General features: G+C 34.3%; 4 protein-coding genes and 6 non-coding genes across 11 annotated transcripts; 2 read left to right on the forward strand and 8 right to left on the reverse strand.

The window, feature by feature from the left end:
* Nucleotides 1-953: 953 nt before the first annotated feature.
* LOC129453512 (CD48 antigen) lies at nt 954-27,669 on the reverse strand. Of its 2 annotated transcripts, XM_073861432.1 has the most exons (7): nt 27,587-27,669; nt 25,629-25,746; nt 25,079-25,159; nt 24,720-24,828; nt 4,245-4,574; nt 2,596-2,892; nt 954-2,443 (listed from the first exon to the last, which is right to left on the reverse strand). In XM_073861432.1, exons 5-7 carry the CDS (start codon nt 4,465-4,467, stop codon nt 2,286-2,288), a joined length of 678 nt encoding a protein of 225 aa, XP_073717533.1. In that variant the 5' UTR covers nt 4,468-4,574; nt 24,720-24,828; nt 25,079-25,159; nt 25,629-25,746; nt 27,587-27,669; the 3' UTR covers nt 954-2,285. The 2 variants fall into 2 exon arrangements, with proteins under 2 accessions (XP_073717533.1, XP_055073744.2); XM_055217769.2 differs by lacking the exons at nt 24,720-24,828; nt 25,079-25,159; nt 25,629-25,746; nt 27,587-27,669 and adding an exon at nt 4,677-4,812.
* Nucleotides 7,599-12,989, forward strand: LOC129453511 (natural killer cell receptor 2B4-like). Its single transcript, XM_073861772.1, has 5 exons — nt 7,599-7,643; nt 7,866-8,091; nt 9,506-9,799; nt 10,693-10,820; nt 12,764-12,989. Exons 1-5 carry the CDS (start codon nt 7,599-7,601, stop codon nt 12,815-12,817), a joined length of 747 nt encoding a protein of 248 aa, XP_073717873.1. The 3' UTR covers nt 12,818-12,989.
* LOC141349060 (uncharacterized) lies at nt 13,711-19,369 on the reverse strand. The gene is made up of 6 exons (XM_073861774.1): nt 19,030-19,369; nt 15,055-15,119; nt 14,640-14,960; nt 14,267-14,436; nt 14,164-14,173; nt 13,711-13,868 (listed from the first exon to the last, which is right to left on the reverse strand). Exons 1-6 carry the CDS (start codon nt 19,071-19,073, stop codon nt 13,711-13,713), a joined length of 768 nt encoding a protein of 255 aa, XP_073717875.1. The 5' UTR covers nt 19,074-19,369.
* On the reverse strand, nt 19,517-23,007 carry aqp12 (aquaporin 12). Its single transcript, XM_055217775.2, has 3 exons — nt 22,334-23,007; nt 19,971-20,087; nt 19,517-19,856 (listed from the first exon to the last, which is right to left on the reverse strand). Exons 1-3 carry the CDS (start codon nt 22,929-22,931, stop codon nt 19,729-19,731), a joined length of 843 nt encoding a protein of 280 aa, XP_055073750.2. The 5' UTR covers nt 22,932-23,007; the 3' UTR covers nt 19,517-19,728.
* trnam-cau (transfer RNA methionine (anticodon CAU)) lies at nt 23,345-23,417 on the forward strand. Its single transcript has one exon. It is a non-coding gene; the product is annotated as a tRNA-Met (tRNA).
* Nucleotides 23,729-23,802, reverse strand: trnai-aau (transfer RNA isoleucine (anticodon AAU)). Its single transcript has one exon. It is a non-coding gene; the product is annotated as a tRNA-Ile (tRNA).
* trnad-guc (transfer RNA aspartic acid (anticodon GUC)) lies at nt 24,495-24,566 on the reverse strand. Its single transcript has one exon. It is a non-coding gene; the product is annotated as a tRNA-Asp (tRNA).
* trnag-gcc (transfer RNA glycine (anticodon GCC)) lies at nt 24,913-24,983 on the reverse strand. Its single transcript has one exon. It is a non-coding gene; the product is annotated as a tRNA-Gly (tRNA).
* trnad-guc (transfer RNA aspartic acid (anticodon GUC)) lies at nt 25,394-25,465 on the reverse strand. The gene has a single exon. It is a non-coding gene; the product is annotated as a tRNA-Asp (tRNA).
* trnag-gcc (transfer RNA glycine (anticodon GCC)) lies at nt 25,803-25,873 on the reverse strand. Its single transcript has one exon. It is a non-coding gene; the product is annotated as a tRNA-Gly (tRNA).
* Nucleotides 27,670-27,862: the final 193 nt, after the last annotated feature.

Below are 27,862 nucleotides of genomic sequence, written 5' to 3' on the forward strand. Positions count from 1 at the left end.
TAGGAGAAGTACTATATTCCATCAACAGACTTTAAAAAGTTATGACCAGTCTAATTTCGCAAGAATACTTTATACAACGGCCACAGATTTTAAAGTGACTCAAGCAGAAGCCTGTGTGGTTTCTTCATTATTTCTCAATCCTTTTCTACTTCCTAAAAGCAGTTCTGCTTTTACAAAGCAATTTTGCTGATTCATCAATAATTGAATGTTTGGGACTGTGGACGGTCAGTGCTTACAACACACTGCTCTGGTGGTGCAATGTATTCATTAATGAACCTAATATTACTGATATACCCTAACATGGCTGCATAGGGTTAATGATGATGACATAGAGAAAGAACACATGGACGCAAGATCTATAAAAAACACATATTGTGAAACAGCGTTTGAAATCTCCGCATATCAGTTCTTGTGACGCTGCATGCAGCTTACGTCTCTTTACATCCTTATAGACGGTTTCAGCAGTAACAACATAAACAAGCGGCTGTCGCGGTCCGCACGTAACTTCCTGTAAACTCCGCTAATAATAAATAACAACAAAGTACTTTAGACGTAGTTTATTTATATAACAAGCAAAAAACAACAACACATAGATTACCTAGGAAATCAAAACATTTGTTATTTTCGACGAGGCATTTGTTCAAGAGATTAGTTTAGCAACTACAGACCATTAAAAAACGAAACCGGAAGTAAAGTTCGGATCCAGACGTGTATCACGTGCGTCCGATGAAACCGTCTATATATATCTTACAATGGCATAACCTCCTAACACCCAAGCTTTGGTTTGTCTTTTTTTCAGATTTCTTCCAGCTATTTTGGGGTTAGGAAGAACCAATAAATATAACCAAATATTTTTCTTTGAACATGAAGCAGTGTAATTGTCCATGTTTGTGTACAACATGTTCCAGTTACACAGAATTAAGTATATGGTGCAAGAAAATGTGATGTCCACATGAAGTTTGTATGTTCCTTTATTATTTCCTATGTCCTTTAAAATGTTTGAAACTAGCTGTTTTACAGAACATTTTCTCTAATGCATCAGATTATGAATGTTTGGGAAGAAGCACTGTACGGGTATCATTTAATAGTAAACAGGAATATTTTGCATATTCACAACCTGTGGTTTACATGGTACTGAGAGAACGGGGCATTTTAACTTACTTATTAGCATAATAAGCATGTTAGCATAATACTTTTGGTAGTTTTTGTTAGTAAAGAAAACAGCACAAACCCAAACCATTAAAAGTGTAAATGAAGAGTTTCATTGCAAAACGAGATAAATCCATTTTTTAACATTTTTGTCAAAACATGTTTATTATTATGTTATCATGTTATTATTTTGTTTTATGGTGCTACTCAGCTGTATTTTTTAAGTTATGAAGGTTTAAATCAAAACAAACCAACTGCAGTTGCATTGAAATTAATTGGAATGCACAACCAAAAAACTAGATTTCTGAACAATTAAAAAAACGGTGGTTATCTCGTTTTGCAACGAAACTCTTCAAATGTAGCATAAATTAAAAGCATGCAAATAAATGCAGGAGAAATTTTATTGTAAATTAATTTCAAATTACTTTATTACGTACACTACAGAAAATGTAAATGAATTTTTTTAAATTACTTAAAAAAATAAAAATTGTGATTATTCAAAGAAATCATTAACTAAAACATTTTTTGCGTTTTTATACATGTTCACAATATAATGTCGTGATTCGTGAACCTACGTGCATTGCGCTTCATGTCAAAATACGTGTCTGCTGCATACGTCTCCAAAGGGCTTATGAAAAAAGAGACGCTCACAAGTCTCGCAAGACACTAATTTAACACTAAACTCTGATTACACGTATGATTAAGTGAGTATCTAGCCAACGCAAGCGTCTCTTTTATCATAAACACTTACGAAGCGTCTGTAGCAGGCTGTGGTGTGACTTGCGATGCACATACACTGTAAAAAATACTTAAATGCTGCCTTAAATTATTTTGTTAAATCAACTTAGATTTACAGGTCATGTCAACAGAGATGAGTTGTCACAGTTGACTTTTCTCAACTATATTTTATAAGTTATAACAACTCACCTGTAGTTATAACAATGCATCTCTAGTCAAGTAAATAATAGTAAGTTGAAATTACTTGTAAATCCGAGTTGATTCAACAAAAAACTTTAAGGCAGCAAAGTATTTTTACAGTGTAGTTTTACGATGCACAAAACACATATTTTGACGTTTTCGCGAGTTTTGCATCCATGCCTCCTCGTTAAAGAAGTCACGAGCCGCCACTGTGCGCATCATTTTGGGTTTGAGTTTGATGTCTGATCCTTCAGATTCTGTTCAACTCTTCTGGATCTGATGTCATAAATCAATATAGCAACAATGGCCACACCCACCAGAGCTGAGAAGACCATTCGGATCACAGCTTCAGTAAAACTGAAACATTGGTTCAAGTCTGAGAATTAAAAACAGAACATCATTGAAACATCATTGTGAACTTCAACAAAAATTTGCTAAGTTACACACATAAATAAAAACATTACAAAATTGATTTGCGCTTTAAATATGCACCATTAAAGATACATTTTAATATCAAAACTGTCATACTTGAATGAATCTGAGAGACATCATTGATGTTGAACTGTTGAGTTTGTTTTGTGATGGGATTGTTCACCACACAGCTGTATGTGTTTGTATCCTGATATTCAACCTCCAGAGGTAGAGAGAGTCTGATGTTGAGATCAGACACACTGACGTTGGACAATAAACTGTTTCCTTTGTACCAGGACAGACTCACATCTCTCACATTCATTGACGAACACAACAACAACACACATTTTGAGCTTGATGATGATGAACATTGTGATGAGACTTTGCTGAAGATGACAGGAACGGGCAGACGAGCTGGAAATAAAAGCAAGTTTTCTTATTTCACAAAAAGGCACATCTGATGCTAACATGATGTTAAACTGTCAATAATAATGAAATTTGAATGCACAAACATGTGTTAAATATGAAATTTCTTTTAAACATTTATGAATCACTAGAATCCCTAGATGTCACTTTATTGTTTTGTCTTTAGCTATATAACAATGCTGAGACAAAATCAAATGTAAAGGATCTTCACTTTTAAAGGATTAGTCAATTTTCTTAAAAATCCAGATAATTTACTCACCACCATGTCATCCAAAATGTTGATGTCTTTCTTTTTCAGTCAAGAAGAAATTATGTTTTTTGAGGAAAACATTCAAGGATTTTTTTCTCATTTTAATGGACTTTAATGGACCCCAACACTTAATACTTACCTCAACACTTAACAGTTTTTTCAACGGCGTTTCAAAGGACTCTAAACGATCCCAAACGAGGCATAAGGGTCTTATCTAGCAAAACGATTGTCATCTTTGACAAGAAAAATAAAAAAATATGTACTTTTAAACCACAACTTCTTGTCTATGGTCCTGTGTCAGCGTGACCTTACGTAATTGCGTAGTGACGTAGAAAGGTCACGTGTTACATATATGAAACGCACATTTGCGGACCATTTTAAACAATAAACTGACACAAAGACATTAATTTGTATAATTCAACATACAACAACATCGGAACGGTCCTCTTTCTCCATACTTGTAAACACTGGGGCGTAGTTTCGCATATGTCATCTGTGACCTCTTGACATGGTAGACGAGAAGTTGTGGTTTAAAAGTGCATTTTTTTATTTTTGTTGTCAAAGATTGCTAGTTAAGACTCTTATGCCTCGTTTGGGATCGTTTAGAGTCCTTTGAAACTCCGCTGAAAAAAACTGTTAAGTGTTGAGTTAAGTGTTGGGGTACATTAAAGTCCAATAAAATGAGAAAAATCCTGAAATGTTTTCCTCAAAAAACATAATTTCTTCTCGACTGAACTAAGAAAGACTTCAGCATTTTGGATGACATGGTGGTGAGTAAATTATCTGGATTTTTTTTAAAGAAAATTGACTAATCCTTAAAGTGCAAGTCAATTGGAAATTTTGTTTAAGTTAAAAAAAATTAAGTTGAAAATGTAAATATTTGTGTTACCAATTTAAGTTAATTTTTTTCACCTTAAATTTTCACTTTTTCCAATTTTTTGATTTTAAGCGTTACCAATTTAAGTATTTTTTTAAAGTTGATCCAACTTTTATATATCCAGAAAAGAAGAAAGAACGAGGGAACAACAAAAGAGTAAATGGTAATGCTTAAAATAGGATTATTTCAAAATATACAACAGTTTTTACTCACCATAGACCGTAACGTTGAATTTAAAGTCAGAAGTTATTTTGCCTTCAACGAGTCGTAGTTTATATGGTCCAGAGTTTTTAAATTCAACGTTTGTGATCGTAAGAGATCCAGTCGTTCCGTTCAGCTTCAGTTTGTTTGTGAACATCTCCCGAAAATCTTTTGTTACACTTATGTTTTTCACTTTACTGATTTCAGCTATACAATGATCATGATCTCCAAACATCCACAGTACTTCTTTATATCTCTGTATATCCTTCTGATCAGTGTATAGAGTAACAGAATCTCCCTCCGTCACCGTCTTGAAGTTCACTGGTTCAACACCAAACACACCTGCAGAACAACATTGTAAGAATAATAACAGATAAATGTGAGCGACAGACTGAGTTCAAGCCTGTAATTAACACATGAATGAATAAACAACCACTTTCTTACCTGTCAAGCAAACTAAAAACACACAGGTCCACATTTTCTCACTGTATTTATCAGCATTCAATGTCTGAAGTGCAGAACCACTTTGAAGAAGTTAAACGTTGATCTTGAAGTTTATTCACATCCTTTATTGCTTCACATGAAACTTGTTTCAACATTTTATTTCATTATTTGGCAACAATAGCGCACGTGAGTGGAGCTCATTAACATTTAGATCAAACAAACATTTAAGACTGAGACTGTAATAGTGGGACAGTAATGGGATTAGATGATGTACCTTAATGAGAACAAATATGGTATTACTGTGGTACTTTTATCAATTTAAATAAAGAAAAACGGTTGTGTTTATTCAGATCGTGTCTCAACTTCAGGCAAATCTGATCTCATACTGGCTCAAACAGAAGCTTGTGTGTTTCAATAATTATTTCTCAATCATTTCAACCTTTCATCAAAGCAGTTCTGCTTTTACAATGTGTTTTCACAAATTCATGAATGTATGAGACATTGGATGGTCTGTGCTTACCACACACTTCTGTAGTGGTACAGTGTGTATGCATATTAAATAAAACTTCAGTAAAACATTAATAAATATAATATTACAGACAGAGTTTAGTGATGCTGAGATAGCCTTCCTTCAAAGTGATGCCCAGCCTATGTCAGACCAACAACCACCAGCTGCCCCCATCTAATCTACTTATCCGTGTATATATATATATATTATTTTTAAATCCCCATAAAAATTTTTACTTATTATATATAATATACCCTCTATAGAATCAGCTATGTCTGGCTCTCTCCCAAGGGTTTTTCCCTCCTAGGACTTTTCGCCCACAGGGTTTTTCTCCTAGGGTTTTTTTTCAACCCCTGGGGAGTCTGCTGACATCGGCTTAACTTAGCACCCTCTTACATGCGTTACATTTTTACTACGCTCGCTAGTAAGGTTAAAGTTAACCGCTGTATTCTGCTGTTTGTGTTTTATGATTTTTCTGTGTTTTCCTGCAACTATTAATGTAAAGCTGCTTTGAAACAATCGTTTGAAATGATCGTTCGCTATCAGGATGTGAGCAGACATTCAGTATAATAAAAGATTTTTATGGAAAATATCCCCTACTCTAGATTGACTTAACTAACATTTCTATCTCTTATGATGGATCCAGCATGTCTGGATCTCAACACCAATGCTGGTTGCTGAAATAAAAATTACCAAATGATAATACCAGACTAATGTTCAATATACATCATCGGTCGTGTTGATACATGTTTCAACTTCAGCATGATCACTTTAAGAGCTTCAAGTTTGAAGAAAGCTGTTAGTCACAAAAAAACAATACACAGATTAAACTGGTCGCACAGGTGAAACTACTTTCACTTCCAAACCTGCCTTCGTATTTTCAAACTGCTGAACAAAATGGATTTCTTTCTTGCATTGCTCTGCTTTAATTTAAGTGATATTTATATTTTTAAACTACTGAACAAAATTGATATTTTGCTCGTTTTATTCTTCTTTAATGTATTGTGCATGAGAGGTAAGTAATAAGAACTTTGTACATTGATCTGCAAAAACTGATTGTCTATTCTTCACTTCTGATCAGTTTGTATTCAGCACATCTTTGTAGTAGTTAACACTGGATTTTCTTTCACATTATGCCTGTTTTGCGTAGATTGCTCTGCATTATCTAATGTTACTTTTGAGCTTTATATAATTCATTAAATAACCATAACCAAGTTTCATGTGATACTTAAGTCAAATGTCTTCATGCAGTCTCTATTGTATGTTATTAGCTCTGCACAATGACAATAAAGTGATTAAATTAAATCTTATCTGATATCTGCGGTTCATTTGTGTTCTTCACAAGCCTTATATTTAAATCATTATCTTGCTAGCATGGAGACAATGAGCTGGGTGTGTCATGTATACAGCATTTGCAAGAATTTGAATGTATTGAAATGCTTGTCAGCTGCTTCTTCCACCAAATGCCAATTCTCACTAAATCATATCACAATAACATCTCTCGAGACTATTCAAAAAACTTAACAAATTAATCTAAATAATTTTAAATCTGCCATACTTTGCACCACAACAACTTAATGCAAGATTATTTTAGATTTAAGAAACATCCTACCAAATCTTTTATAAAAAGAATATGAATTGCCAAAAATGTGGTATAAATCTATTTTATAAAACAGTTAGTTCCAATCCTTGATTCTGATTGGTCAATAGGTGTGCTTTATTCACGATAAAACACTGACCGCTTCACCCAACGGTTTTATTTAATATCACTGCGCCCTTAGCAACACCCTTAGCAACACATAAACATATAATGAGACAAAGTCTGAGAACAGTTTGTTGTTTTTATTTGAGCTTTCATGTTGTTGTTCGCAGTCAGGGACTATTTTTTCTAGCGGAAGGAATGCTTTTATTGATTTAACTTCATGAAAGTTGCACTAATATTTTTTTACTTTAATATTGTGTGTTAACCGTTTTATAAAAGCAATAAGGTACTCGAGGCAAGTGCTGTATCGTGAATAAGTAACGGCTGAAGGGGTTGCAGGCACTCCGCTTCGCGTCGTGCCTAACAACGCCCTTCAGCGGTTACTTATTCACGATACAGCACAGCCTCTCGTACCTTATTGCTTACATAACAGACCTCTGTTTTTTATAACTAATATCATTATATGGCTTTAATTTTCCAGGAGTGAATGAGTTCAAGGACAAGAGGTTAGCAGTATCAAATAATAGACATTTCATCATCATTCACAATGATGCTACTACAACAAAGCCAGACGATCACATACTGTGGATGTTTGGAGCTGAAAACATTTACAATCCTCACGGTTATGAATGGATAATCTCTAAAATTGACAGTAATGTGAGATTTAAAGATAAGCAGAGTAGACGGCACACAATCTGGAACTATAGCAGCTATGGTTGTGGAGAAAAACCAAGGCCAGACAAGTTCGCAAGGTCAGGTAAGTAATGTGCATGAAAGACTAACAAACCTAAAAAAAATCGGCCACTCAGGACACAGTGTTTCTTACATTATAGAGTAATAAATTCAGACAATTTTATGTTTAACATTAAACTGTGAATTTGCTCCAGCATTTTCCTTGAGTACACTACCGGCTGATACAGATATTCCACTGAAAGAAGGAGATACTGTTACTTTTTACACCAATATTGCTGAACTACAGGAAGGTGACCTGATACAGTGGTGGTTAGAAATCCAACACATTGCTGACGTCACTAAACAGGGTGTGACTATAAATGATAACATAATCAAAGACAGAATTGAATTCGACCACCAGACTGGATCTCTAACCATCAAGAACATGAGAATCAAAGACTCTGGAGATTATGAATGCTACATCAAAAAAGGGAACACACTATCACCCAAGTGCTTTACTGTTACAGTCCATGGTAAGCAAAATATATGAAGTCTATTTCATTGTGCAGTTATAAATACGTTAGGATAAACATCTTACATTGAATGTCAATAATGTTTCCATGAACCGTTATTTGTGTATGTCAGAACAGAGACCATTAAAGGTGCCATAGAATGTAAAACTGTATTTATCTAGGCATGAGTTTTGTACATTGTAATGACACATCGTGAGCCTCAAACAACTCGTGCATGCAAAAGACAGCTGGAAAACAGGCCAATCTTGACATTACACCGACTGTAACGTTACAATCAAGATGTACGCCCCAACATTAAATTACACATTAAATTAATAACAATTAGTAGTGCACCGAAATTCTTGGACAAAACCGACAACCGAAAAAGAGGAAACCAAGGCCGAACACTGAAAGAAATTATTATGCCCATTATTAGTACCATTGCATTTATGGCTATCACTGTGTACTAAATTTATTAGGGGTGTGTCGCACCACAAAACTCATGGTTTGGATCACATTATGGTTTTTAAGGCACGGATCGGATTATTTTTCGGATCAGCAAAAAAGGGGTGGGAAAAATCTAATAACAAATAAAGAAATTGCAAGCATTTATAAAAAGAACAAAGTTCATTAGCACATAAAGTCTGAAATTAGCATTAGGTACAGAAATCGAATTAAATAAATAATAATTTATTGTATAAATTAAATAATATTATTATTATTATTTTTAGAGCTATAGAAGTGATTTTCTCCTTCTCTTTGGGTTGTTTGATTAACATTAATGACACAGACTTAAGTAGGTTAATTGAGGTTACTGTCTCTTTAAGAACATAGACTGGTTTTTGACTGTAATCTATACATACACTTAAGACATAAACAAATGTTTTTATTAGAAAAAGAATACTGTGGAGATCATTTTGTTTGTATGTGCACTGTCAAGAACAGAAAGATTTTATGTTCGCTTGCTTTTTGAAACACGTCTCTGATCTTTGAAGGGCATAATGATAATCACGTCTGACTTGAGCTGGACCGGACAAAAGTACCTCATATCTCCCTAAACACAGCATTATTTATAGATGGGAAGTAAACAAAATTGATATATTATTTGTATCATTAAAGCTCTAACATTAAAGGAAAATAGGGGCTTATGATGAGGGTTTAAAAAAGTTGTCAAAATAGTAAGGGTTTGTGTCTAATGCTTATTTGATCCTTCCATTCATTCAACAAATTATCCAAAATATTTAATAAACTGAGACACAAGGGATGTGTAGATTGTGGAAGAGTTTATGTGGGTTTAGCTAAAGGGTGAAGTTTGTGATTTGGAAATGATACACTAAAATAGGCAGAGTAGTTATCAATTCCTGTCTATAAACATGTAAAACTATTTTCTCTGTTTATGCAGAATTCCTGTTACTCAAAAACTCTTGTTTTTCAGATGCTTTACCCCTTCCTGACATTAGAAGAGTCTCTTCATCATCATTAGAAAGATCTTCAAGCTTAAAATGTGTGTTGTCATGTTCAGCGTTGAATGTGAGAGATGTGAGTCTCTCCTGGTACAAAGGAAACAGTTTATTGTACAACATCAGTGAGTCTGATCTTAACATCAGTCTCTCTCTACCTCTGGAGGTTGAATATCAGGATACAAACACATACAGCTGTGTACTCAACAATCCCATCACAAACCAAACTCAACATCTCAACATCACAGATCTCTGTCAACCGTTTCCAGGTATGTTAAAAGGATTAATGTTTAGTTAGGCATGTAAGTAGTGATGTTAAAAGGGATGTTATACCAAATATCATCATTGCCAATGAAAGCCTTATTGTCAGTGTGATGTTTTGTTTACTGAGGTATTCTCAGGGGTTCCCACACCTTAGTTAACTTCAAATTCAAGGACCTTTCATGGACTTTCCAGGTCCAATACCCTCAAATTTAAGGACTAATGTGGGGACACATTTCATGTGAGGGCAAGTGTTACCTTTAAAGATACATTGTTACAGTTCCCTTTCGAGGGAACTCGCGCTGCGTCACTGCAGTGACACTTTAGGGACGCCTCCAAGGGTAAGTGCGTCTGTATGTGTATATCAAATTCAACCAATGGTGAGGCTTAACGACAAAGACAGGGTGACACGGGAGCCAGGACATATAGCACTATCTGAAATATTGCCAAAGACAGCGTTACAGGGATGCAGGAAGTATGGCAAGGGAGACGCAGCGTTTCGTTCCCTTCTAAGGCAACAACAGTTACATACGTAACCCGAGACGTTTTCATGTGTCAAACACAACTATGCAAAAAAGCATTTTGGTATAAATCAACATTCGCATACAGAAAATATAAACATTTAAAGCGAACAGTTTAGCACGTGTGCTTAAAAAGTCTAGAATTTTTATGATATTATCCTACACTACACAGGGAATAATAAGATTCAAGCACTTTCAATGACCTGTATCTATGTATGTATATTTTCAAATAACTTCCCAGGGCCTTGAATTTCACCCCCAGATTCACAAACTTTCAAGGACTGCAATTTATCTGTGCTAGGAGACTGCTGTGCAGTTGGTCTGTTATATTTAGGCCAGATTTATCTATTGTACTGATTACTGTGTTTTATGATGTCTAGGTTCTGAAGAGACTTCCCACACTCATTCAAACTGGATTGTCTTACCAGTAGTGTTGGTTGTGGCCATGATGCTAGCAGCAACAACACCTTACATATTTTGTAAGAGAAAACACAATCAGGACAATGGGGTAAGTATTAAAGTATATTTTATTATATCTTTTATTTTACAGTTGAAGATAAGGGGACACATAAGAATTACACGAACAATAATAGTATAAGATAATGTGTTTACATGTGTCAACAACACCCCCAGCTAGAAATAAAAAGTTCTAAGAACGTTCCCTGAAAGTTCCCGAATGTTCCCAAAAACATTCTGCCAACGTTAAAAGCGGCTAGTTTTTTTTAAGTTCTAGGAACGTTTCTTTTGTCTGAACGTTAGAGTAATGTTACATTTTACCATTTTAAACATTATGACAATGTCATGTTTTAATGTTCACACAATGTTTAAAACAACAGCTGTTTATTATATTGACTTGTTTGATTGTTATGTAAATGATAGAAAAACATTGCATTTTATTATTTTATAAAACATTATTTCTGAATGTTCAGTAAATATATTGCTGTAGAAAACTCAATTCACTTACTAGGTTTAGATGTTGATGTTTCATTTTAAGTCACCCTTATTGTGATTCATGTGTGTTTTAGTTGGTCTCTTGACACTTGACTTTTTGCCTACTAGTTTTTTCCTAGTTGTGTTAACTTTGTGGTAATGCACTACATTTGTTATGAAAAGTTATTAATGTATTTCTGTGGTTGTTGGTACATAATGGTAAAGATCATCACCTAGTTCATTTACTAATCAAAAGTTTATTTTCTGCCAATAATGTATATTAGATCCAACTCTTTCACAGCAGTTTGTCATTAAGGAGTTTTAGAAATTTTGGACAAAAAATATCCGCTGTATAGTTGGTATGCCCAAACATCAAGAATCAGACTATGAATCTCAACCATGGTGACAATTAAAATTGTTAAAAAATCCTTATTTATCCATGCTGCAGTGCATGCTGGGAGTCCTGAATGAGATTTGTAATTTGTTAATACCCAGCATGCATTGCAGCATGAAGTTTTTTATTTAATTGTCACCATGATTGAGATTCATAGTCTGATTCTTGATGTTTGTGCATCCCAATTATACAGCAGATATTTTTTGTCCAAAGTTTCTAAAACTCCTTAATGACAAACTGCTGTGAAAGAGCTGGATCTCATTTACATTTTTGACAGAAAATAAACTTTTGATTAGTAAATGAATTAGGTGATGATCTTTACCATTATGTACCAACAACCACAGAAATACACTAATAACTTTTCATAACAAATGTAGTGCATTACCACAAAGTTAACACAACCAGGAAAAAAACTAGTATAACACTAATAACTTGGCATGTTCATAACAAATGTGGTGCATTAACACAAAGTTAACACAACCAAGAAAAAAACTAGCAAGCAAAAAGTCAAGTATCAAGAGACCAACTAAAACAAACACGAATCACAATAAGGGTGACTTAAAATGAAACAAAACATCAACATCTAAATCTAATAAGTGAATTGAGTTTTCTACAGCAATATATTTACTGAACATTCAGAAATAATGTTTTCTAAAATAATAAAATTCAATGTTTCTCTATCATTTACATAACAATTAAACAAGTCAATATAATAAACAGCTGTTGTTTTCAACATTGTGTGAACATTAAAACATGACATTGTCATAACGTTTAAAAATGGTAAAATGTAACATTACTCTAACGTTCAGACAACAGAAACGTTCCTAGAACTTAAAAAAAACTAGCCGCTTTTAACGTTGGCAGAATGTTTTTGGGAACATTCGGGAACTTTCAGGGAACGTTCTTAGAACTTTTTATTTCTAGCTGGGCCTGCACAATACACAGTATGCTCTGCAAAACAGACCTTTCACATATTGTATGACAATAAAATATTAACTAACCAGAGACAAGCTTTACAGACATTAAACTGGATGATGTTGCTATTTTTTCACCTTTCGCATCTTTGAATGATGTTTTACATCAAGATATTTAGTTTTTTACATTGTGACTGATTCTGTGTTTTACAGAGACTCAACAGAGATGAGACTTCTGCACCTCTAGCAGATTCAAATGAAGTCTGAGACACAGGGCACGTGACTGCGGTAGTGCAGGCACTTCATATTTGCCCAATATAAAAACAACTCATAATATCACAAATGTCTTACCTCACTGTGACAGAAAATTAAAGTATGATTTAATTACTGAACAAGTTAAAGGAATACTCTGCCCTTTTGCCATGTTAAACAGTGTTGTTGCCTCGGCTTGGACGGGCTGATACATATCTGTCTTTTTTTAGTGCGTGCACTGTACCGCGTGTCGTGAATGTGTTAACATTTAGCCTAGACCCATTCATTCCTATGGCACCAAATAGGGAAGCCACCAAACACTTCAGTGTTTTCCCTATTTAAAGACTGTTACATGAGGAGTTATACCAGTAAGTATGGTGCCACTAAATAAAACTTTTTTCTGGTACCATAGGAATGAATGGGTCTAGGCTAAATGCTAACACATTCACGACACGCTGTACAGTGCACGCATTGAAAAAAGATAGGTATGTATTAATTCGTCTAGGTTGAGGTAATAACATTTAAAATGGCAAAAGGGTAGACTATTCCTTTAAGTATTACATTCAAGACTGGTTCTGTATTGCTCACATTTTAATATAATGTGAGGGACATGAATGAGTTTATTATTTTAATTTACTTAAATGAATGCAAAGTGCATAACTAGCATAATGCTTTTTCCAGGATGAGGGTGGTAGGGGCATGTCATAATTGATTCATGTTAAGACATATAACATTCATAGTATTTGGGAAAATATGTTTATTTTGTAATCATTGCATGTAATAGATATCAATGTGAGCGATTTACATTTTTTTTGTTGTAAAACAATATTCAATAAATCTTCAAGCCACAATTAATTTTGCATTTGATAAAAGAAAACACACAAAGTAAAAGTGCGTCCTTAAGCGCATCAGTCCAGGTCTGACTGTGATGTATGATCTCTCCGGTCCTGTTCAACTCTTCTGCATCTGATGTCATAAACCACTACAGCAAAAGTGACCACGCCCACCAGAGTAGAGAGGACCAATTGGATTAAAGCTTCAGTAAAACCCAAACAATGAATATAATCTAAAATGTTAAAAAGAGCAACACTGAAACATTAGTATTACACTTGGTGTTAAAAAGGGCTTTAAATGCAAGTTTGACATGATTTGAAATGATAAATTAAATGATTAAACACGTCAGAATCACTCCTTAAATCAAACCAGTTTGTGCAATACAACATCTAATATATCATAAACTTTCAAAAAAGTTAACGCTACTTACAAAATACATCTCTGTGCCCCATTTGAATCGAGCAGAAGTCATCAGATCAATTTAGTAAAACATGAAATGACTGATTTTAATATTACTGTTGACTCACCTGAACACATCTGACAGAGATGAATGATGTTGAGATGTTGAGTTTGTTTTGTGATGGTATTGTTGAGTACACAGCTGTATGTGTTTGTATCCTGATAATTCACCTCCAGAGGTAGAGAGAGTCTGATGTTGAGATCAGACACAGTGCGGTTTGACAATAAACTGTTTCCTTTGTACCAAGAGAGAGTTACACCTTTCCCATTCAACACTGAACACAACAACACACATTTTGAGCTTGAAGCCTCTCTGCTGATGATAGGAATGGGCAGATGAGCTGAAAAAAAAATAAAGTACAATAACATTTTTACCAGGACCTTTCAAATCCCAATAAATGAGCCAAACTTTTGACCATCTATAGACTCTACCTGACAGATTCCTGTCCCTAATCTATGGGAAATTATGACACTGACTGATGTATTACTTAATAGATTTTGTAACATTTACTACTAAATTATAAAAAATAAAAATAAAACTTACCATACACAGTAACTCTGAACATGACTGAGGCATTTTTATGAAAGACATAATAATTTCCAGAGTGGCTGGTGTTGATATTTTTAACCGTAAGAGACCCAGTCTTACTGTCAACCCCCAGCCTGTTTTTAAACCTCCCATCGGCACCATCAAATGAAGGCCACATTTGAAACTCTTTATGGACATTAACCAGCAAAGTTTTTCCAAACGTCCAAATGACGTTATCATCTCTCTGTATTTCAGTAAGATCAGTGTGTAGAGTAACAGAATGTCCCTCCATCACTGACACTGACTTCACATCATCTGTAACAACACCAAACACACCTGAAACACAAAGAAAAAAAGTTTCGTAGTCATTCAAGGAACTTTTCATACAGATTAGAGAACAAACATTTATTTTTACAATTTAATAACTTACCAGCTGACAGGCATAAAATCAACAGAAATCTGACGAGCATAGTCTTCTTCATTTGGACAAGCAGACTGAAAGTATATCATACATACAAATCATACTTGCGGTTTGTTGTAAAGTTGCGTAAACATCCTAGCGCTGAATATGCATTTTGTGTGTGTGTGTGAGTGTGTGTGACATCAATATTAAGAAATGTATTAGTGGCGTGATGTGCATTTACAGATGGTCTGATGTATTTAAAATATGTCTTTAATTTGTAACAACTCTTGTTTTCCCCTAATATAGCGTTAAACAGAAAAACATCAATTGCTGAAGTAGAAGTTTAGGCGTAATATTTATAGTTATAGTTCACCTAAAAATGATTACAAACTTGTCAAATTTTCCATGTTATGCTTAACACAAAAAAAACTGTAATCAAGCAGGAAACAGAAGCACCATTGACTTCCATAGTAGGAAAAAATACTACTAAGGACATCAACAGTGTTCAAAAACCGTTTAGCTTAATATTTAAAGTGATAGTTCACACAGAAATGGTTACAAACATGTATACATTTTTTGTTTTGATGAACACAAAAGGAAGAGATTTGTAGTCAAGCATGAAACAGAAGCACCACTGACTTCCATAGTAGGAAAAAATACTACTATAGGAGTCAACAGTGCTTATAAACAGTCTAGCTTAATATTTAAAGTGATAGTTCAACCAAAAATGATTAGAAACCTTTATAAATAAGTTTGTTCTGAAAATATTTGTAATCAACAGGAAACAGAAGCACCATTGACTTCAATAGTTGTAAAAAATACTACTATGGGAGTCAACAGTGCTTATAAACAGTTTAGCTTAATATTTAAAGTGATAGTTCAACCAAAAATGGTTACAAACCTGTATAAATTAGTTTGTTCTGCTGAACACAAAAATATTTGTAATCAACAGGGAACCGAAGCACCATTGACTTTCAAAGTAGGAAAAAAATATTACTATGGACATCAACAGTGCTCAAAAATGGTTTGGCTTAATATTGAAAGTGATAGTTCACCCAGAAATGGTTACAAACATGTATAAATTTTTTGTTTTGATGAACACAAAAGGAAGAGATTTGTAGTCAAACAGATGTACCATTGACTTCCATAGTAGGAAACAATACTACCAGGGGCGCCGTAAAGGGGGGAAAAGTTAGGACGATTCTAAGGGCCCATGAACTTTTGAGGGCCCCAGCCAAGGACTGCGCCGCAAACGCAACCCCCTTAAACTGAGCCCTCTTAGCTCCGCCCCCGTCTTTACTCTGCGTGTGAGCGCCTTCTTCAATCCACGGTCTCACAGTGCGCGTGAACTTCACAAGAGAGCAAGGTGTGTGTATTTACTGCTATTTGCTATGATATCTGCATATGTGCGCATTCTTACTATAAATGCAGTTTACACAATGTGACGCTGGAGCAATACAATGCAGTTTTCTTTCCACTGTAAAGTATTCGCTCTGTTCACCTCAGTTTAAAAATAAACAAGGTGATTTACGTTCCCTGTTTTATGTTATGATTCTAACGCGAAGTCAGCCCTTATAAGCTGTTTTAATTAACGTAGCCCGTATAAGCTAATTAACATAAACTAGAAATGCGATCGGTTACACAGTTCAATGTTTTGCAACGCAATATGCCAAAGAAGGATTTTTATGCAGTCGTGAATCAAGTTGATTGTGATCAAACTGAAATGCAACTAAGGCTAAACTAGTCCAGTTATGTATATTAAAGCTTCTCTCACCTTGCAACAGGTTTAAGAAATCAATGGAAATCTGTCGTAATCTGCTATAGTTGTCATTAATTTCATTTTAGAGTCCCGTTGATTAAAAAACAGTCTGAAGAATCATTAAATAACAGTATAGCTGTTTTCTCAAGTTCACAGTTTCAATGATCTGTCGTTATTTTTGCTTTACTGAAGCTGCTGGTGTGTGAAACTTGTTCTTTACCTTATAAATAATGCTAATAATTATAATACAGGCTTTGGTCAAGCATTTTTGACCCAGTCTTACTCTTATTTGAGGCATAAGGTATAGAAAAGATGCATTGTTGTTGTTCGCCATTTTTAAATGTTACAATGTCATTGATGTGTGTAACAGCTGAAGTATACAGTATGTCACTGAGACTGCCTTTGAAAATCAGACTAAAGTCTCAAATCTTATTGTGAAATAAAAAGCATGACAGTTTAATTTCAAGCATTAATTTCACTATGATTTCAATCGCTGACATGACATTACTCAGCCAATATTAAAGATATCAAGTTTATATTTTCACAAAATGTTCTTTACATTATGTAGGATGAATTTATGTGGAAAACAGTAAATCACAAATAAATACTTCAGCTGGGTTTTCACAGGCATGGTCACATTTATCTTTAATCTTTAAGAATGTTGCATTTTCTCTGAATATTCGGTTAATGTGTATTTTTCAATTAAATTTACATTGCACAATAAATTATCTTAGCTGCAGACATTGTAGGTGTCTATAAATACTGATAATTGTGGTCATAACAATAGCAAAATAAATAGTTCTGTATTATTAAATTACAGACAAAGATTTTGAATAGCTACAGTATGTTGGATTGTATGTTTGGTGCGAAATGGGTATGGTTGGGGCCTGACCCCCTATTCTTTCATAGGGCCCAAAATTGCTAGCGGCGCCCCTGAATACTACTATAGGAGTCAACAGTGCTTATAAACAGTTTAGCTTAATATTTAAAGTTATAGTTCAACCAAAAATGGTTACAAACCTGTATAAATTAGTTTGTTCTGAAAATATTTGTAATCAAGCAGGGAACAGAAGCACCATTGACTTCCATAGTAGAATAAAATACTACTATGGGAGTCAACAGTGCTTATAAACAGTTTAGCTTAATATTTAAAGTGAATGTTCAACCAAAAATGGTTACAAACCTGTATAAATTAGTTTGTTCTGCCGAACACGAAAATATTTGTAATCAAGCAGGGAACAGAAGCACCATTTACTTTCATAGTATGAAAACATACTATTATGGGAGTAAACAGTGCTTATAAACAGTTTGGCTTAATATTTAAAGTGATAGTTCACCCAAAAATGATTCCAAACCTGTATAAATTTGTTTGTTCTGCCGAACACAAAGATATTGTAATCAAGCAAAAAACAGAAGCACTATGGACTTCCATAGTAGGAAAAATACTACTATGGACATCAACAGTGCTGAAATTTGGTTTGGCTTAATATTTAAAGTGATAGTTCACCCAGAAATGGTTACAAACATGTATACATTTTTTGTTCTGATGAACACAAAGGAAGAGATTTGTAGTCAAGCATGAAACAGAAGCACCACTGACTTCCATAGTAGGAAAAAATACTACTATAGGAGTCAACAGTGCCTATAAACAGTCTAGCTTAATATTTAAAGTGATAGTTCAACCAAAAATGATTCCAAACCTGTATAAATTAGTTTGTTCTGCTGAACACAAAAATATTTGTAATCAAGCAGGGAACAGAAGCACCATTGACTTCCATAGTAGGAAAAAATACTACTATGGACATCAACAGTGCTCAAAAATGGTTTGGCTTAATATTTAAAGTGATATTTCACCCAAAAATGATTCCAAACCTGTATAAATTTGTTTGTTCTGCCGAACACAAAGGAAGATATTTGTAATCAAGCAAGAAACAGAAGCACCATTGACTTCCATAGTAGGAAAAATACAATTATAGAAGTCAATGGTGCTCAAAAACGGTTTAGTTACAAACGTTACTCAAAATATCATCCTTTGTGTTCAGCAGAAAAAAATTAATTAATAAAGGTTTGTAACAACATAAGGGTGAATATATGATGACACTTAGGGAAACTATCAATTTAAGGTTAAGAGTTTGTAGTGCTTTTAATGTAAATGAAAGGGATAATTTGTTATCTAAATGTTACCATCAAATGCACTGTTAATCTACACGTTCAAAACATATCTAAATATAAATCTAACTGACCTTATCATCATACACCTCCCTCTTTCAGACAGCAACAACATCATTTCTTGTGTTATCACTCACACCATCTGATCTAAAATGCATGTAAAGTGCAAATAAGCAGCCAGTAATGGAAAACAGTTCAGATGAAAGTTTTTTACGGAGGTCAAAAAAAAGTTAGGGTAAAAAAATGCTCTGCACTTGAATCAGGACATTAAACACGTACACCAAACTCTTCTTATGTAGACCTTAATGTCCTCCATTTTTTGAAGACGCACTTTGTAGCTGGTGATCACTCCCTTTTTTACATATTTGCTAAGGTTTATTTTACTGGGACCAGGAAAAACACAAAGTTGGAAACCAATGTGATCACTGTTTCAAATAAATTATGAGGAAGAATATATATATATATATAATGAGTATGCGTGTTTCCTGGGCTCAAACCCATGACCTTTTTGCGCTAACAATGCTCTACCATTGAGCTATACAGGAACATGACTTTGCAACATGAAACATCAACATTTTGTTTATTTTTTCTGTAAGACCATACATTTTATGTCTGCATGTGCAAAAAAAATATTTTTTCCAAACTTTAAATTTACACAGACTTTTAAATTACAAATGTAAACAGCCAAAATGTTCCTGCTAATAATAAAATACGTTTTGCAGTTAAACCCGCAGAGTGACATCATCAATGCTGACTTTTCTGTCTTCTCTCTCTCAGCTGGTCTTTTCCTCCGAATTTTTCACTTTAGGTACCCGAAATCGTGCCTTCTTGGAGTAAAGTAGATTCTTGTTAAACAGCAGTGGTATATTTCCCAAATACAGGAACAGTGCAAGAGTCATACCTAAGAAAGACGGAAGATTAAACCAGATTGATTAGCATAAAATGCACATTTCACAAATTATTGAACTGTTCCAATATAAACAGGACCTTTTTCCCAATATTTACGACAACTTACCAACAAGAGGCCCAAGCCAGTAGACAAGAGCATATTCCAGGAAGGTATGACCAGGACAGTTGAATGTTAGTGCAAAAGCAAGAGATGGATTCACAATCCCAGAGGTATAGCTATTTCCTGATGTAAAGAGAGGTATTGGTTAACACCATAGCATTATAAAACAAGTACACAATTAACACCTTAAATGCACACACCCACACATGTCGGGTTTCCATATTTTATGGGACTTTCCATTGACATAATGAATTGTAATGTACAAACTGTATACTTCGTCCCCTTACCGTAAACCAAACCCTCACAGAAAACTTTCTGCATTTTAACATTTTAAAATAAACACAGATTAGCATGATTTATAAGCAGTTTTATCTCATGGGGACAACCGAAATGTCCTCACCAGATCAAAAATGACTGGTATTACTATCTTTTAGGGGATGTTTAGTCCTCACACTGTAATGTTAAGTTAACCAAGGCCCTAACACACACTCAAGCTCTAACAGAAAGTTTTCTGCTTTTTGACAATTAAAAAACTTTATTTACTATATTTTATAGCATTTTACAATTAAGGACGTCCCTAAAGAAAGGTTTTGTCAGGTTTTGTTCACTTTTGGTACATATTTATCCCTAACATAAGTAAACCAGGGCCTTAACACACATTCAAATCCTAAAAGAAAGCTTTCTGCATTTTAACAATTAAAAAAAACTTTATTTATTATACTTTTATCGAGATTTATAAATAAGAACGTCCCTAAAGGGAGGTTTTGCTCACTTTTGAGTACAAATTTATCCCTAAAATATAGATAAGTTAACCAGGGCCTCAAAACACTCAAACCCAACAAACGTTCTGAATTTTAACAACTAAAAAAAAACTTTATTTACTATACTTTTTTCGAGATTTATGAATAAGAACTTCCTAAAGGGAGGTTTGTACTTTTCAGTACAAATTTATCTGTAAAATAAAATAAAATAAAGTTTTCTGCTTTTTAACAATTAAAAAAAACTTTATTAACTTTATTTCTATAGAGATTTACAAACGACAAAGGAGGTTTTGTCAGGTTTTGCTCACTTTTGGGTAAAAATGTATCGCTAAAATATAGATTATTAAATTTAAACAGGGCTCCAACACACACTTAAACCATAAAATAAAGTTTTCTGTGATTTAACAATTAAAAAAAATGTATTTACTTTATTTTACAGAGATTTACAAATAACAAAGGAGGTTTTGTCAGGTTTTGCTCATTTTGGGGTACAAATTTATCACTAAAATATAGATGATTAACCAGGGCCCTAACACACACTCAAACCCTAAAAGAAAGTTTTCTGCGTTTTAACAATTAAAAAACTTTATTTACTTTATTTTTATAGAGATTTACAAATGACAAAAGAGATTTTGTCAGGTTTTGCCAACTTTTGGGTAAAAACTATCGCTTAAATATAAATGATTAAAGTTAAACAGGGCTCCAACACACACTCAAACCCTAAAAGAAAGTTTTCTGCGTTTTAACAATTAAAAAACTTTATTTACTTTATTTTTATAGAGATTTACAAATGACAAAAGAGATTTTGTCAGGTTTTGCCAACTTTTGGGTAAAAACTATCGCTTAAATATAAATGATTAAAGTTAAACAGGGCTCCAACACACACTCAAACCCTTAAAGAAAGTTTTTTACATTTTAACAATTAAAAAAACTTTATTTACTATATTTTTATTAGAGATTTACAAATGACAAAAGGAGGTTTTGTCAGGTTTTGCTCACTTTTGTGTACAAATTTATCCCTAAAATATAGATAATTAAAGTAAACAGGGCCCTAATACACTCAAACACCAACAGAAAGTTTTCTGCATTTTAACAATTAAAAAAAAAATTATTTACTATATTTTAATAGAGATTTACAAATGACAAAAGGAGGTTTTGTCAGGTTTTGCTCACTTTTGTGTACAAATGTATCCCTAAAATATAGATAATAAAGTAAACAGGGCCCTAACACAATCAAACCCTAACAGAACGTTTTCTGCATTTTAACAATTAAAATAAAATTTATTTACTATATTTTAATAGTGATTTACATATGAGGACGCCCCCAAAGGGAGGTTTTGTCAGGTTTTGGGTACAAATGTATTCCTAAAATATAGATAAGTAGACACACACAGTATTTTATGTCAACCTTTAATACAATGTCTGTGGCCTTGAAATACTTGCTAAAATTCTGTCAATGTCAGGTCCTTCTGAAACCTTTCAAATTTTAGTGCACTCATAAAAGTAAACATATTACCTTACATAGATATATACAATTATACTTTATTTAGTTAAAAAGTTAGATCTGTGTCTAATCTGTTGTCTGTGAATGCTCCAATGTGTACTCACCTGCATAGGCAAAGAAAGTCAGCAACAGAGCCAATATGGGAATTCTCAGCAGCTGTGTCCTGTTCTTTAGTACGAGGTAAACGAGGTAAAACGTCATTGCGCTGATGGCTTCTGCAATGGTGCCCTGTAGCAGTGGAGCTCGCAAGGTTGTGCTGCACTCTGACATCATAAGATTCTTTATCATGTGCATGTCTGTGAGCTCCATCTCCCAATATTTACCTGCGACTAAGAGGCCGAGAAACCCGCCGAGAAATTGCGAAGCAACACTGAGACCGGCGTTTACCATACCGATATCTTTCTGCAGGAGTCCCATAACGGTCACGGCCGGATTGCCACTCACCCCTTGCATGATAATGGCGTGAATGGCTATAGATATAAAAAGCATAGTGTAGGTCACATCTGGACCTAACATACCGGCCCACATACCGACCTCTGCAATAGTCTCTACTTCTAACCTACAGCCAGCGAGCGCAAAGGCAGCTATGAGTTCTGTCAGGAAACCCCAGTGAGGTTTCCAGCGCCATAGTAGCACCCTACCGATTGCACTGACGCTTATAACAGTAAAGAAGTATGCCAGCGATGTGTTTAGCCCTGACATGATGCCTGTTTTCTCTGGATGATGAAGTGCACGGCGTGGCTGTGCTAAACAGAAAGAAAGCTACGAGCTCACCAATGTTGTATTTGCTCAAAGCTTGTGATAACGTGGCACACAGAGATGCCGTGTTCTTATCAAGGGGGGCTTTTCTAACGCTGGTTTGTCCCACATCTTGAGCCAAAAAAACATAGTGACCTATTCAAGGCCACTTTTGAAACAGACCATTAGTTTCGAGTCCCTCTAGTGGCACAGATTAAGTATTAATGTCTTTGTTCAGCCCTAAATCTATTGTTGATCTACCGTTGTTCAATTATCTTAGTTTGAACTATCATTTTAAGTTGGACATGCAAACAAACGTCTGTGTCAACTGTGACAGTCAACGTAACATAAGAAGCCATTACATGCATGAGCTTTAAGCCTCGTTGGCGCAGTAGGCAGCGCGTCAGTCTCATAATCTGAAGGTCGTGAGTTCGAGCCTCACACGGGGCAGAGTTTTTGCTTGTTTTGTAAAACAAACATTTAGTGATATGGTGAGTATACATTACAAATCCTTTCCCCTAACTATATTTTTCTACTTTACTCAGTAATATATTTTAATAAGCTTATATGTATTCTCTCTACTAATAAATGGCGCCATCTGGTGCATCTCCTAAAAGTAGCACCATCTTTGATCTACACGCACCAGCCCTATAATAGCATTTTAAGCACTGTTGCCTAAAATAGACTACTCTTCTATTAATAGTTTAGCTGGCAGTGCGTTAAGTAAAAACTTTATTAAACACTAACTGATGCAAAAACAATGGCCAGTACGGGGATCGAACCCGCGACCTTGGCGTTATTAGCACCACGCTCTAACCAACTGAGCTAACCGGCCATGGTGCATCCCTAAAATATTAGGGCTTACAAATAAAATTATTACCTAAATTGTAGACTTTATGGGGCAGTTTCCCGGACAGGGAATAGACTAGTCCTAGACTAACATAAATTTAAGAGCTGTCCAAACTGAAAACAACTTGCAGTGACATAACTTAAAATACATCAGTGCCCGTTGTTCTGCCTCAAAATGCACACCAGTAATGTTTTTAGTAAGGCATGTTCGTAAAAACTAGTTATATTCCTAATTAAACTAAGGCCTTGTCCTGGCTTAAGGTAATCCCTGTCTGGGAAACCACCCCTTTGTTTCCAAATGGAGAACATTTACATACAGACTTTCCATCCATAGTGCATGTAATATTTTATCAAATGAGATAACAAAGGTCTGCAAAGCTATGTTTACATGTAGGAATATAGTTGACGCTATGGAAAGATGAACAACATGGGAGACACGTTTTTTAATATATAAACAATGTTTAAAAAGCCATTTAATATTGTATTAAGTCAATATTGTCTGCTAAAGCAGTAAAGTCATCCCCTAAAAGAAACAATTGTATTTTTAATGTTAAGCATTTTTAATGTATGTTTTATTTTTTACTTTATTTAACAAAACATAATTTGTGTGTGTTACTGTCTATAAAGAGGAGTCCATAAACGAGTTTTTCCTGTGAATACACGGAAAAAAAACATTGTCTCCCCGTCGGGGAATCGAACCCCGGTCTCCCGCGTGACAGGCGGGGATACTTACCACTATACTAACGAGGAGTGAGTGCACAGTTTTGAAGTTGCTTTTTTATCACAAAACCCACTCAAACCAGTACTTTGCAAACAAGCACGATTGCTTAAATCTAGTAGTATTTAAATGCTGTGTTTTAGTCAAAACCCAGCTGACAAAACTGAACCAGAGACAGCACCTACCTTACACTTCTTCAAGTAGTTTTGGAAAATCTTTTAGCGTCTATATCCTAAGCATTTGTCGCTTTTGTTGCAGCACTCCTCAGTTGTAAGACGATTTGGATAAAAGTACCTATAAAAAAGACAAATGTAACTTTTCTGTAAAAAAAATTATGTCAAAAGAAAATCTGTAAAGAATACATTTAAAAAAGGATGTTGCATTGGCCGGGAATCGAACCCGGGCCTCCCGCGTGGCAGGCGAGAATTCTACCACTGAACCACCAATGCTCACATGAAGGAAAACCTCATGCAAAACATTTTGTGCTTACAGCTTAGGAAAGACCCTATCTCAACAAAAAAAAATTGTTATACAGACTACTCACCAAAAGAGGACACTTGATGAGACAAAACATTGCTTTCCTTTTCTTATTTTGTCCAAATTGTTTGTCTTTCAGCTGTGTCCACTGTAAAAAAATCAAACAAGTCATCATTACACTCGGTTTTGAACACACTAGATGAGTGTACAAAGCTGCTTATTCGATTTTTATAGATACATTTACATCTTATTCGTGCAGTTATAAAGTATTTATTTTTGTTATGCATACATAAGTCACTTTTTATAAATGATTACACTGTGACATACGGAGGGGAAGTCTATAAAAAAGACTTTCCTGTGTACAGACAGGAAAAAACATTGTCTCCCCGTCGGGGAATCGAACCCCGGTCTCCCGCGTGACAGGCGGGGATACTTACCACTATACTAACGAGGAGTGAGTGTAAAGCTCTGAGCTTGCTCTTTTGTGTCTCACTCCAGGAAACCACTACACGTTTTTAATCCCTATGTTAGGTTAAATGCTTGTTTAAAGCTAAGACTAACGGACTATGTTTTGGGTAATAACAATATGGCAAGCCAAAACCATAAGTAAAACCCACCTTGTACTTCCTTAAGCTGTTTTGGAAGCTCTTTTGCAGCACTTTTGTTTTGTATCCTCAGGATCTATCACCTTTAATGCAGTGTTCCTCATTTATGAGTCACTTTGGTTAAAAGTACCTACAAAACAAACAAATGGAAACGTTTGAAATTCGGCTTAAAATAAAAAATGTGACTGCATTGGCCGGGAATCGAACCCGGGCCTCCCGCGTGGCAGGCGAGAATTCTACCACTGAACCACCAATGCTCGTATGGGACAATTCCTGGAAGAGAGAGAGTCTTTTTTCATACCCTTGGTGTTAGTTACCACTGAAACCATAGTTTATTATATGTCTTTGAAGTATAAACAAAGTAACCACAAATTTATCACTGACTCATTACAGAAAACATAGCTTAACCATGATATTTGCAATTGGTAAAACTATAGTAATACTGTCTGATAGTAATCAATCTGTAAATTTTTTACTATAAAAACAATATGGCAAATTTTTACTATGAGTTTTTTAAGCCGAGTTTTGATTTTCTCATCAAAAATATATCACTTAAGTAATCAATAAGTATGCTAAATGGCAAATCACGTGGATTGTTTTTTAATGCTTGAATTGTGTGTGTACGTCTTTAAGAAATTATATTGCACGAGTGGCATAATAAAATACACTTAAATAATAGATTAGCTTCATTATTTGCAATTTCTTTGCAATTGTGACAACTAAACGAAGCCATGCCAGATCATAAATTGAAAATTTAATTTATAGACAGCTATGACATTAATCATCCACCAGGTGGTGCTGTTCACAAAAAGATTACCCTGACATGCGTCCACGTGCTTATTACACGACCCGTTAAAATCAGTAGGGTTATGGTAGTTTGTTTATTCCAATACACGATTGAGATAATCGCTAAATATCAGGTTTAAATAAAAATGTAATACTTACAAACCAAAGATCTAAGCAGATGTAAAAATCTAACACATTCGGGCAAAACACACTTTAACCTTAAAAATATTACAGCTAATATATAAAACGTACCTTATATAAAACAAATGCAATAGAATATTGAATAAATACTTGAATAAAATCGATGTCAGAGGATTTCATTACCAACTGAATATTTATCTGGGGTGTTAATATTGGCTCATATTTGTTTCTAACCATTTAGACCCATTAGTTTTGTATATAAAATCTTTATACGTGTACATCATCCATATAAGTTAAATCGTTAACATTACTTGTTTAAAAAAAGAAAAAGTTTTCATCAAAGTCGATTTTTGTTTGAATAACGTTACAGACTATGATTAAAAACAATATATATTTAAAAGTTATCAAATAAAACAAAGATGATACATTTTAAAGAAAAAGATCTTCGTTTAGATTTGACCAAATATGTAAGTAAGAAATGTCAGTTAACGTTACTTACGTAAAAGTAAAATACGTCTCTTCAAATAACCTACGTTTAACGTTCACCTTAACGCAGATTTCGACGCCAAATCATTAAAATAATATTAAATTATTGCTCATAAGTTTATTTTCGATAAGAAGAGCATACACACAAAAGAAACCTGTTGAAAGCTCGCATTTTTATAATCATATTCAAGAGTTTTTAGTCAGGCCTTTGGGGCGCGCGACTTTGTCACGCGACCAATGAACAACATTAAAAAGCGGATTTACATTTTCCAAAATAACCAAAACGTTTATTTGGTTGAACGATGATTTCAACCAAACTTTGCACAAACGTTATTTACTCAAAGATTATAAACTTACGAAATGAAGAAACTAATTAGTTGAGTGTCAGGTAACAGTTAACTTCCTCATCTCGCTCCTCAACTTACGTTACGTAATCAATTAAATGCAGATTTCGACGCCAAATTGTTAAAATGAAGTTGAATTATTGTTCAGGAGCTCATTGTAGACATCAAAAAGCAACATAAAAGCAGAAAGTTCTCGAAAATGCTTGTTTTTACCTCATTTTACAGGAGACTCCTCAGTCAATCATCCTCAGTCAATCAAGCCTTTAGTGAGCGCGACACTGACTGTTACGTCGTCACGACTCACGTGACCGACAAATTAAATTCAAGAGTCCATTTATTACACATTTAATAAACCAAAATGTTTTTTATTTTGTACTTACTATATGCAATATATTTTAGAGTATTTTAAAGTCTTAATTAAAATATCAATAATAACTTAATTATTACTTAAACTAATATTAGACATGTTGTTACCTGTTTCCTTGAATC

This window comes from Misgurnus anguillicaudatus, chromosome 23 (genome assembly GCF_027580225.2).
Source record: "Misgurnus anguillicaudatus chromosome 23, ASM2758022v2, whole genome shotgun sequence".
NCBI lineage: Eukaryota > Metazoa > Chordata > Actinopteri > Cypriniformes > Cobitidae > Misgurnus > Misgurnus anguillicaudatus.

Excerpts from the sequence above, each read along its gene's own strand:
- LOC129453512 (XM_055217769.2), bottom strand. The coding sequence starts at position 4,710 with ATGTGGACCTGTGTGTTTTTAGTTTGCTTGACAG. Across the intron at positions 2,893-4,244 it reads ATTCAACGTTACGGTCTATG|CTCGTCTGCCCGTTCCTGTC; the intron begins GTGAGTAAAAAC and ends TTTTATTTCCAG. Across the intron at positions 2,444-2,595 it reads TGTCTCTCAGATTCATTCAA|ACTTGAACCAATGTTTCAGT; the intron begins GTATGACAGTTT and ends TTTAATTCTCAG.
- LOC129453511 (XM_073861772.1), top strand. The coding sequence starts at position 7,599 with ATGGTTGTGGAGAAAAACCAAGGCCAGACAAGTTCGCAAGGTCAG. Across the intron at positions 7,644-7,865 it reads AGACAAGTTCGCAAGGTCAG|GAAGGTGACCTGATACAGTG; the intron begins GTAAGTAATGTG and ends GCTGAACTACAG. Across the intron at positions 8,092-9,505 it reads CTTTACTGTTACAGTCCATG|ATGCTTTACCCCTTCCTGAC; the intron begins GTAAGCAAAATA and ends CTTGTTTTTCAG.
- LOC141349060 (XM_073861774.1), bottom strand. The coding sequence starts at position 19,073 with ATGATGTTGTTGCTGTCTGAAAGAGGGAGGTGTATGATGATAAG. Across the intron at positions 14,961-15,054 it reads GATTTTATGCCTGTCAGCTG|GTGTGTTTGGTGTTGTTACA; the intron begins GTAAGTTATTAA and ends TTTGTGTTTCAG. Across the intron at positions 14,437-14,639 it reads GTTCAGAGTTACTGTGTATG|CTCATCTGCCCATTCCTATC; the intron begins GTAAGTTTTATT and ends TTTTTTTTTCAG.
- aqp12 (XM_055217775.2), bottom strand. The coding sequence starts at position 22,931 with ATGTCAGGGCTAAACACATCGCTGGCATACTTCTTTACTGTTATAAGC. Across the intron at positions 20,088-22,333 it reads GACTTTCTTTGCCTATGCAG|GAAATAGCTATACCTCTGGG; the intron begins GTGAGTACACAT and ends TCTTTACATCAG. Across the intron at positions 19,857-19,970 it reads CTGGCTTGGGCCTCTTGTTG|GTATGACTCTTGCACTGTTC; the intron begins GTAAGTTGTCGT and ends CGTCTTTCTTAG.